Source organism: Terrapene carolina, unplaced genomic scaffold (genome assembly GCF_002925995.2).
Source record: "Terrapene carolina triunguis isolate 2854851 unplaced genomic scaffold, T_m_triunguis-2.0 Scaffold84, whole genome shotgun sequence".
Lineage (NCBI taxonomy): Eukaryota > Metazoa > Chordata > Testudines > Emydidae > Terrapene > Terrapene triunguis.
In genome coordinates, this window is record NW_020664435.1 from 28,917,117 (window position 1) to 28,929,242 (window position 12,126).

General features: G+C 38.9%; 1 protein-coding gene across 1 annotated transcript in view; it reads right to left on the reverse strand.

Moving 5' to 3' along the window:
* The window catches only part of DYNC1I1 (dynein cytoplasmic 1 intermediate chain 1), a 234,361-nt gene that overhangs the window by 200,875 nt on the left and 21,360 nt on the right, over window positions 1–12,126 (reverse strand). Inside the window, exon 4 of the mRNA XM_024212904.1 lies at window positions 1,365–1,424. Coding sequence (XP_024068672.1) covers window positions 1,365–1,424 — 60 coding nt within the window. The remainder of the gene's footprint in view (window positions 1–1,364; window positions 1,425–12,126) is intronic.

Consider the following 12,126-nt stretch of genomic DNA (forward strand, 5'->3'; position numbering starts at 1 on the left):
CACCCCTGCTGTAGTCTCACAAAGATAGTACTATGTAAGTTCTTATTTAGAAGATTAGCTTCTGAAACATCAGGGCTGGAAAATTTTGTTTAAACAAAAGCTTAAATTCTGCACAAATTGATGGATTTCCTCTCAAGAGGAAAAGTTTCCTTACCACTACTGCAAGTGGACTTTTCAAGTCTATATTTTGTGGCATATTTTCCCCTCTCATTTTATTTCTTCATTCATACCCTCAAACTTGTATTAACAATTGTATCACAATATAAACAAAGAAAAACTATTTTCACACCTTGAGAAGCATTGGCAGGAAATGATTGGGTAGCTTAGCCTCTGATTCTTGTGCTACAGTATTTCCCGCAGCAGCCAAACTATTTGTGATAGTTAACTTTGGTGATCACATGGATGATATCCAAATCAAGATCAAATGACTCAACACCAAGCCATATTTTCACTTTGAACTTCAGTTCCATCTCCAGTGTGATGCTAACGTTAGGGGAATCAGGAAATATTTGGAATTTCATGTGTCATTGGCTAAAACTGATTTCCGCTGATTGGTCCATTATAAAAATACTCCATAATATGGATTTCACTATTGTACAACAATAGACACCTTTCATACTAAATAAATTTGACCCTTTTAAAAAATATATACCAGCCACCCATTGATAGTGGTTAGTTTCAGTTACTCAAAGCAGTTAACTTTTTCACAAGCACATGGCAAAAGTATCCCAAGCTAGAAAAAGTATTAATTTCAGCCTAATTATAAGTAAACAAACCTTAACTGACATAGACTCAATTAAAAAGCAAAATGACTCTGGGGCTGTGAAAGTGATAGTTTTATTTGCCAAGGGTACAAATATAATTGTTCACGTTATTAACTCTTAAGGAAGGAGAAGGTGTGATTATTACTGTCTAAGAGAAACAACTTTAACTTTAACTATGGTAAAGATGGGGATAGGGAAGCATCCTGTGAGTAATTCAGTATGACAAGTCAGAATTAACCAATACTAACTAGACATTGGTATAATTAACTGCATATATTACATTTTCAGTTAAAGCGCCACTATAACAACATTTCATCCATAATGAAATGGTAATGTTTGTTATTGTTCTCGGACAGCAGAAATTGCAGGTCATCTTTTTATAGGCTTTTTTTCCCTGTTTCCTCATTAAAAAAATTTCTCTGCCAAAGCTTAATATCACTGGTGAAACTAACAAAAGAAAACTTAAATTATGGTACTTTAGATTCACCAAAACAATAATAATAATAAATTAAACCCACACAAAAGCAGCTCAATTGGGAAGCAATTTCAGCATAACTCTTGCAAAGAAATAATAAAATGAACAAAAGAGCTGATATATACCCAAGTTCAGAGTCAGACTGGAGCTGCAGCACTGAGGGGTCTGTGTCCCACTGCAGGGTCCTAAGGTAGTTATCAGCCGTGCAGCACAAAGGAAAAAAAGAACATAGAGAATTAACTGAAAGGATGAAAAAAAGCTCATCTCATTAATTACATGCTGTATACAGTACATACACAGGGCACACCTCAAAGTACAACTGAGAGCCACAATTAATGTCAAACAAGGTTTGATGCTAGACTACAAGAGCAGGTAATTTATTAAAATTACATAGAACTGGAGTACATTGTACTAGTAAACAAAGGAAAGAGACTTTCAGTCTGAGGCCTTTTTTTTTTTTTTTTCAAAATTTACTTAATAAAAATGTGTAATTTGGATCTCCAAACAATTTACAGACTCACTAGCTGTTCCCTGTGTACTCACAATAAGCTGTAAGATTTGCAGTAGGCACTTATCAGAGGTTACAATGATGGGATGTATGACATGATGTACTTGAACTCTCCCCGTGAAACCTCACTGAAGAATTTAGCCCTTAATATGTCTTCTGAAACTGACAAAAAACCATTATATACAAGTTAACATCTTTTTTGTGATGTCGTGTATCACAAATTATAATGTTTAATATTTTGTGGGACAAGGTAAACAAACAAGTATTTTTTTCACCATATAAGAATCTATCCTGACTTTTTTTTTTAATTATTTCAATATAATTACCTGCCACTGATTTTTCTTTATGATGGAAGCACTGTGCTATCAAAGAATAGATGAGTAATCCAGGAATGCAGCCTTAGCTGAAGATTTCATAATATAGCACAATGAAACTTTCCATCTGAGGTCAGATCACTTTACAAGCCCTAGTAAGACTCTCCGCATTCTTGTGAAGTGGTATAATCCCCCAATTTATAAATGAAGGAATTGATATGCCAAGAGGTTCAGGCCAAAACTTTCAAAAGTGGCCACTCATTCCAGGTGTCTTGATTTTTGGCTTCTCAATTGGAGACACCTCTTAAAAATGTTGGCCCACGTAAATTGCCAGTCTGTGGCAGAGGCAGGCAGAGAACCCAAGTCTTCCTAACTCCCTTTCCTGTGATTTAAGCATTAGACTATGCATGGTCTTCATTAGCAGATGTTAAAACAAAGTGAAACAAGCCTCCTTCTCCTTCACAAAAACAACTAACTTATCTGATGTCACTGCATCATGATGGCCCCTAAATTGGTGAGCTCCTCACCTTTTTTGATCCAACCCTATTTATTTGAATCCAGATTTCAAAGCTGTACACAGAATATTCTTTTACCATGTTCACCCAGTACAAATCATATCATCCAATGCAGATTTATGCACATTACCTACCACAAAATGGCAACCTCTGCTAATGTATAATCTGAAGAAACTGTCTCAATCCATATAAATGCTGCAACCTACTATACTTATAAACTCATCACTCTGATGCCAATGTCAACCCACTCTCTGGGGAGGGGAGCAAGGACATGTGCTGTACTCTGACATGTCAAAATGAAAATCAATCAATCAATCTCATACCCATAAACATGTACAAACGATGAAGAATTATAACAAGAAGATATAGAGATTTGGTATGATGCAGGGCATTCACTCCCATGAGCTGTAATGGGAGATGTGCAACACAGATGTTGTTGTCCAGAGTTTTTGTGATGTGTCTCAGAATTATTCTAGGAGACTTTTCTAGAGCAGGAGCCTATCTTGTCTGCCTAAGATAGGATGTTGTAAAACAGGCAGAGAAGTATCGAGACATTAGTGAAGAGTGAAATTTGTCCCTGCAATGCAGGTAAAGATTTGAATGTCTGATGGTAGGAAAAAATCTCAGTGCCTAATGCACTACAGAGATTGTTAAACACAAGCCATCTGTGTGAAAATGACCCCTGAAATGCTGCCAAGGGCAGTAACACATAGTGTGATTTCATGAGTAAGTGCCAATTTTTAATGTTATGGCTACCTTGGGGCCACTTATATTTGCACACCCATGTTTTCCAAACACTTAGGAAAAAGATATATGTAGCTTGTTTGCAGGGCCGGCTCTGGCTTTTTTGCCGCCCCAGGCAAAAAAGCCTCCGGCCGCCCCCCCCCCCCCTGGGGGGGGGGCGGCCAGGGCGCCGGGGGGAGGGCGGCGAGCCCAGCTGTGGCCCCGCTCTCCCCGGGGGCTGGAGCGCCGCGCCGCCCCCCTCCAGGTGCCGCCCCAAGCACCAGCTTGGTTGCCTGGTGCCTGGAGCCGGCCCTGCTTGTTTGAGTCAGATATTCTCTCTTTTCTCCATCCACTTTCAGAACTGTCAAATTTCCCAAGAGACAATCAATATTCCATTAGGGAGAATTCCATTACAGTGTGATTAAAATGAGAGCTTAGCAACAGAATGCTCAAGGGCTATAGACCATCTAGGTCTGTCCAAAGTAGCACCAGGTCAGAGGTAATTGTGAACTGTTACCATCTAATAGCCATTTGGTGTCTTTAAGGAAGGAAGTTCTGAGCTCTCCATCCAGCTAGGAGTTGGACAGGTGTCAAAACCACAAAAGACACCACTACAATTGATACTTATAGGTGCAATAGTTGAAAGACCCAACAGAGTGATACCAGCTTTATTGTTATTACAATAGCATCTGCAGGCCACAATCAGAGAGCAGGGTCTCATTCCTTACATACAGTACGAACGTAGTGGAGACAATTTCTGCCGTAAACAGTTTACAATCCAGGTTATGAACAAGAGACTCAACCTCCCCCAATCCTCTTAAATTTCAAGTTCCTCAGACCTAGAACTATGTCACTTTATGTGTATGGGACACTATGGGATCCTGACCTTGATTTGAGGCCTCTAGACACTAATATAAATGTTTAAAAATAACATTCCACCCCTCTGAGACAAAGCCAGCTTCAGCAGTTTTGGGTGGGTATGGAAAACAATTTTTCAACCTCCGCTCAAAAATGTAGCAGACCTCCATCCACTGCGATCCTACCACTGTGCACAGAACTGGCCACAAGGTTTGAGGGATGGTTAGTAAAATGATTCTTTGGGGCACTGCCAAACTTGAGTCTGCAGGAAGTGAGGCGTCAGGTCACTAATCTCCTGCTCCAGAACAAATAGAGCCTAAATTATTGTGCATAAAAATTGTGTGTAAAAAATTTCTGTGCATAGGGCAAAGACAGAACATTTTACAAGGGACAATATTCCAAATAAGCCAGGGTCTAGAATTGTCCCTTGCTACTTCTTGCTACTTGGAGGAATCTTTGAGCATTCTCATGAGTATTAGCACTAAGCCTGATCCTTCTTGGACATCTGTAGGGGACACCATGAGTGTCCTAAGAGCTCCATGAAAAATCAGTGGCAACTTTTTAAATCTAGGGCTTGACTTACTTTTTCAGGGTTTTCTTCACAAAGAAAAGGACTAGAAATTATTTCTTTCCTAAATTCAAATTGACATTAGCCTTGACACTTGTATATGCCAAAAATTGGGGGAAGGGGAAGGATGTAGTGCAGATTTTACAGGCTCAAAGACCAATTTTGTGTCTAGAAGTGTTGTTTGCAGGTCAGCAGGATGCATTGTTGGAGCGAGGCAGGGAGTTAACACTGCTTCTACCACACTGGACCTATTCTGAAGACATAACCCACTGAAGTCCAGTGAGAAACTTTCTAACGATTCTAATGGAGTTTGGATCATATCCATGACATTTCCATTTTCAAGGCACTTTTCACCAAGTTCAGTCATGAAAAAACATTTACATGGAAAAAAATGAAGTCTCAATTCATATTTTCATTTTATTTACATTAAAAATAGCCAAGATGAGTGGAGTGCAATTGAAATCAGAACAAGGCCCACAACATATATTGAGAGGTCATTTTTTGCAGAATTATTTTAATACTGATTTATTCGTATGGTAATATTTGGTTTCAGAATCATTCTACTCTTCTACAGTGTGCATATCTTAGAGGATACAGAAAGCATGTGGCCAAGGAGTGGTCACTTGATGCCATCATCCCACTTCACCACAAACAATTGGGAAGTTAAGCAGTAACTTACCCATTTTAGCCTGGTGTATGAAACACCCCGGCAAGTGAACATTCCAGGGGATAAAAGTTATTGGGCTCAGTACAAGAATAACCAGATGAAGTTCTATGTCCTGTGTTATACAGGAGATCTGACTAGATGATCTAATTGTCACTTCTGGCCTTAAAATCTACAAAAATAGATTGCCAGAACCCACTGTCTGAGAGATGGAGTAGAGTGGGTGAAGTGGAAGCTGGAATGGAAATATGGGGCTTCCTTGCAGATGCCCTTGCTTCCATCGGTCTCCTGAGATCCATTGGTTTTGAGCCGTGAACAGCTTGTTTCTTCTGTGGGTGAATTAAACACACACACAAAGCGAGGAATTTACAGGAAACTCCACAAATGAGGGCTCAATGAGTTCAGTTCAAGAGAGCCGCTCAGAACTGAGCCAGATCAGGCCATTCCCATCATTCAGAAAGTGCAGATGTTATTTTAGTCAGAGTGCACTACATTGTTTCAAAGAAGTTCATTACATAAGTCTCCCACACAGTGACAAACAATAGCCCCGCTATCAATCTTCCTGTGACATGTTTGCTGAGCAATTGCTGCCCTTGATTGTTTGTAGGCTAAAAAACAGTGTAGCCGTTATCAAATATGAATTGTTCTTCAGCTTTCCTTGAACAAGAAGCTGCATGTAAGGAATGAGGCTTTTTAGATCATGGCTGCAACTTAATAGGAAAGGTACAAGTGTGGGTACAAGTTGGGTTATGTCTAACTAAACTGAATCATTTTCAAACTCTTCCAACAGAATTCCACATTTTAATATTCTGCATTTACCTAATAATATGAACTCAATTACCACTCTACAGGCATCATGTCTATCTGTCATGAGTGAAATTCAGGACTGCGCATTTAGGGTACGTCTACATTGAAATTAGACACCCTTGTCTTGCCCTTGCCAGCTGGCTCGGGCTCGGGCTAAGGGGCTATTTAACTGCAGTGAAGACTGTCAGGCTTAGTCTGCAGCCAAAGCTGTGGGAGCTTCTCACCTCACAGGGTCCTAGAGCCCAGGCTCCAGCCTGAACATCTACACGGCAGTTAAACAGCCCTTAGCCCAAACCCTGTGAGCCAAGTCAACTAGCATGGGCCAGCTATGGGTTTTTCATTGCAGTATAGACATACCCTTAGATGCTGACATTCCTTCGCCAGTTAGTAGAAAAAAGACATAACTGATCCTTCAACTAGTCTCCATTCTCTCCCACCTGCAAAAAGACTACAGGGAAGAAGAGAACAGGATCAGATGGTCAGTGTGGTCTAGTTGTCTATGATATTTTTCTGCTTCTTGACATTACTAGTAATCTGGCCCTGGCATTTGGCACTCCCTAATTCAGAGCAGGGATTTAGTAAAACTAGTAGAGACAATTGCACAAGTCACGATGGGACATGAGAGAGGTCTGATCAAAGGAATACTCGATTTTGTATTGCTACTACAAAAGAAAAGATGGACCCCATAGTGCTACCATGTACTATTGAACCACATCTCCAGAAGCTCTTATTCCAATCATATAATCTTAGTGGTTTTTATGTAGGTTTCTTTGTTATACTTTGTTATTACTCTGGTGATAAACTATTTGCTTTCCCAGATTTTCCCAGGTCCAAATTTAAAATATTTTAGAAAGCTCCACCAAAGAAAATACAGTATTTAAACACGGAAGGTCTGGTCCAAAGCCCACTGCATTCAGTGACAATCTCTCAACTGACTTCAATGAGCTTTGGATCAGGCTTTGACAATAGTATAAGAGGAAAATCTCCAAAGTCAGTGATATTAAAGATCCTACTAAAGTTTAAATCCACAGGATAAAAGTGAAATGTATAAGCACCAAATATCACTGACACAATCAGATTCAAATATCATCCAACACTTAATCCTTTGTGCAACATGGTGGAAGCATTACTGCAGCTATCCCTCCCTGAAGCTGAAACCAAGTTGTTACTTCAATTGCTGATACTGCAGAATATTTATTCTGCACAGCTTCTCTTCTTCTCCCAGGTCACTAGCCTGAAAATCTGTGCTTTCAGAGAAGCTACACATTGAAACAATGGAAAAGCTAGCCTTCCAAAGGGGCCTCTGGTAGGGCAGACAATCACACCACAGCATTGCAAATTGGGCCTTGGAGCAGGACAGGAGGAAAGCACACACTCTGGTCTGTCATTTCTTGTCATCAGGAGCTGCTTTGCTTTCCTAGTAAATGGAAAAACTACTGACAGTGCAGTGACTCCAAAAGGAACAGCTGAACTGCAATATTCATATGTTTCATTAATGACACTCCCAGCAAAAGTAACATGTCCTGTCCTAAAATGGTCTCTCAAGGGTGGAAATATTATTACCACCTAATCCTAACTATATTATGGAGGAGCTGGTCATGACCCATAGGTAAGGCTGCAATGAGTTTTTCCGTAGATATGAGGCATATCCCATAATGCTTCACGTGACAATTTGCTAAATTCAAACACAAGAGACAGGATATGGAGGAGGGCAGCATGTGTGACATACTAAGCACTGAGGCACCTTGGCCCTCTAGAGCAGAAAGTGGCTTTAAAATCAAAGGAAAAGTGGTTATCCTCATTTCTCTTGTCTCAACAGCTGGTGGCAGTGGGTAGACCCTGCAAAATGCCCCGCCCAGACCTGTGAGGCACCTCTTCCCTCCTGTCTCTGGAGGCCCATGCATTCCCAATCCAGTGCTATTGGGATCATGGGCATACATATCTCATGCTCTCCCTCTGAGCTCCCTGTTGGCCTTTCTTAAGAGCCAACAAAGATTGAATTTGCCATGACAGCTACTTGTTGCAATACTTGGAGAGCCCGTAGTTATTGTTTTTCATTGTGAATGGAGCAGGCAAAGAGATCGATCAATAAGAAAAACATTGCATGGAACACCAGTTTTTGCTTCTGCTGTGATGCAGAGCTGGTCCCATATCACAAAGTTCAGATCTGGGTCAAAATTTCCACAAGGCTCAGACCAATAAGTACTTTAAAGTATGGTGTATCTGCAAATTAAAGGAATACATTGAAAAACAGATGACATCAAAATCATCTATTTAAAAAAATAATTTATGTAAGAATAAGCTTACTGTGAAATGTATTTTAAAAGACACCAGGAATACAGACTACTTTTAAACTATGTGATTGAATGTACTTTTTCATTATGAAGGTAACCATTGCTACCTATCTTCTTCTCCTTTGACTTATTGCACATTCAATAATACCATTTACTATGTGGTTTTAACTCTTATTTAGATTTGAAAGCTCTCCAGATTGTAATGAAAAAGATGAATTTATAGTTGAGCCAATTGTTGATTTAGCTACAGAAATCTTCTTTGATGGAGTTCTGGAGGTGTAAAAATAGCTTTGTTTTTTGTACGTGCCATAATTTCGCTAAAGCTTCTATTTTAAATTTCTTATTGATCAACACTATAATAGAAAGGTGTTATTGAGAAATGGTATTCCAGATGTTTGATACATATTTTTTCTTATTCCAGTTCATTCTGTTAACTGCGGTTTACTATCATTTTGGGATTTTTATAACTTTGTGTTTTTTTGGCAATGATCTTTTTTATTTACTTTCACAATTTAAAAAGTTAATATGTCTATTCAAAACAGCTAATGTGTGAAGGAACAGAAGAGCAAAAGCTGTTCTTCAGAAATGGAAAAGTACAGTTTGCCTCAATGGCTGCTCTGCCTTTAAATCATCACCTTCACACCATATGCGCTCTTTTTTGGAGACCAATTGCACTTTGCCAGTCTTATCTAAGGGAAAATGCCTTCCTTGGGCTTCTTGTTCTGAAGCAGAAAAACTCCAACAAGCTGGTTATCAGTATTTTGGGATGTTCTGTTTTACTAAACAAGCGGTTTACTTATGATATTAGTTCAAACAAAATGCTCATACATCACTAAGAGTGTTCGTACATAGAGTATGTGTGACAGTGCGATAAAATGCCATGATGTATTAAGTGAACAGGGTATCTTGCAAGGGTGTTGGAGCACAGTCGTGCACTTTGGATTATAATTGCACTTCCAAACAGATGGACGCCCTGACTTCCAATCTCAACCAATAAAAAGAGTGAAGGGACCTCCCTGAGAGAGAAGCACTATCTCTTGGCAGCCTGGAGCCTTTAGCAATAGTAATGGCTCTGAACAAAAGAGAGTGTGTGTGTGCTAAAAAAAATATATGTTTTTAAAAGGGACTATTTACAAAGAAGATGGAGATTTATATATTTCTGCATCCTGGTTAAATCATAGATAAACTGTGGGGCTACATTTAAACTGGCTTTGAAGCCCATTTTGAATTCAGACTAGAACTAAACCATTTTAAATATGGTTTAAAGAAAGGAGGTAGATATAGTGGGCTAAATTCCTTGCTGACTTATGTCCCATGGAGTCCTATTAATGTAAGTCAGCAATTAAATTGGCCCAATCTGTTTAATTATACCACACAAGTTATCATTCTAACATTGATCTAATTTATATCCTATTGCTACCCAAAATTCTGGTCTTGACATTTATGTTAATTTATCAGCAGGGTTACTGTCAACAGCATGCTGTATCTGCTAGCACGGAAGGTCAAACAGTTAGAAGCTTTTGCTGAGCCCACAAATCTACAAAGACTTACTGTAAGTGTCACAAACTGTAGACTGTCATTTTGAAACTGGATTAATAAAAAGCATGTGCATGAAGGAGACAGGATTACATTATACCGATCTGTAAAGAAGCCATTGGTTTGTTTGCTCCTGTCGCACAGGAATCTGTAATGTCGCTTGAACACTTTCCCTTCAGATATGTATCAACTCTTCAATCTTATTTTTATGTTTAAACCCCAAGAATGAGCTGGGTGAGAAAAGAAAGCTTAGAATATTTTAGCCACTGTATTTTTCATGTCTATGCCAAAATATCTCAGAAAGCTAATATGTCCTTGTCTCCCTGATTGTAAAGGAATTGCAGGGGCCAGATTTAAAGCACATTGAATTAATGGGATTCTTTTCATTAATTTTAATGGGCTTTGGATAAGGTCCCATAAAAAAATGCATCATTGGCCTTTTACCAGGCATCAGGAGCCACAGAAGGAAAAGAACACTACAGCCCTTCAGGGGAATCAAACAGATAACATGCAGGTTGGTGCCTTCATCATCATCAGACATTATTGAACTGAAGAAGAAGACTTCAGAAACAGAAACATTTCAGCAATTTACAGAACGGTGGGCTACAAGGCTGTGTGGCTTGATGGCTGCTCTTGAGAATCAGTGGCTTTCTTCAAAATCACCATTCTGTAATCTCTTGCCTTAAAAATAACGTTCCTTTTGGTCATCCTCAGAATCTACAAACAGACATGGCATTATAGACATTGTACTAAAGGGACTATTTGTGTGAATAAGATAAGTAGGATCTAGACCAAAATGGAGAGTGAGATTTTACCATACTAAACATGAAATTAACATTGAGGGTTCTTGTTTTCCTTGTGCTTCAGAAAAGAAGGACTTGTCTACATGCAGAGGTTGCACCAGTTTAACTAAGCATGTGATGTTGGCACGATTTAATTAAACTAAAGTGAAATTTTGTGTGAGGACAGCTTTCCATTCTGCTAAAACCTGGCTTGCCCCTGTTAAACAAGTGAATGGATTTACTTTAAGACTAAAGTGATTTATTGCTGTGGTTTCACAATTAATAATATAATTCTTTTATTATCTTTGTTGTGTAGCTGCTAATTTAACTTGTTTTGAAAAAATAATTGGAAATTTTAGGTCTGAAGCCAAGATGGGAGCTTTTCACAGCCCTTCCTTTGAATGATTAGTTTTAGACTTATAACCTTCAGTGCTAGCAGATGCCCAAATAACCATGGTGACAAAACCACCCATTTTCACCTACAACTATCCAGAAGAGTACACCCATCCTTTCAGATGCAGACCTGACTATGGTGATCCATGCATTCATGGCCTTCATGCATGATTTCTGCAATCATAACTAGGAATAAAGCCACAAACCTGGCACAAAATGTTACAAGCATCTTTCATCTTGGTCTCAGGTGTCTTACTTGGGAAGTCTTTATCCACTATAAATTGCTTTAATACAAATGATGCTAACTTTTAGTCAGCTTTTTAATCTGTGTCCACTAACATCTATTGCAGATCTTTAGCAAAGCCAAAACATACAAAGTTCTACATCTCTAATACCCAAATACTAGACTCAAATATACATTTTCTTAGACACTTGCAAACTAGAATTGATTTTTTTAATCCTCCAGTCATCCTTCTGACATTGTTAAATCTAGAAAAAGAGGTGTCTGATCATGAACCAATATTCCCAATGTTGTTCTAAAATAAACCACTAAAAATCCTAGCTGAGGATTCCTTCTAGATAGGACTCTGAGTTTAGGCAAGTTGACTCCAGGCATGCTAATCACCCAAATTATTTGTGAAGGCTATTGAGCAAGGAAGCTTTTTCTCTTTCAGAAGACTACAGAGAGTCTGGAAGTAAGACAGAATTACCCCTAAATCAATGTGAATAGTTAGAGATAACCACGAGTCTAATATAACTAATATGTTACTCAGAAAAAATATCTGTTTTTCTTGCTAAACTTTAGTTTAGCAGTGTAATAAGTGTAGATGGGCTTACTGAATGCAGCTAGAGCTCATGTTTCTAAGACATTTTATAAAGCCTTCCCTTGGGAATGGCAACCTCCCCGTCTCCTCCAAATTATAGC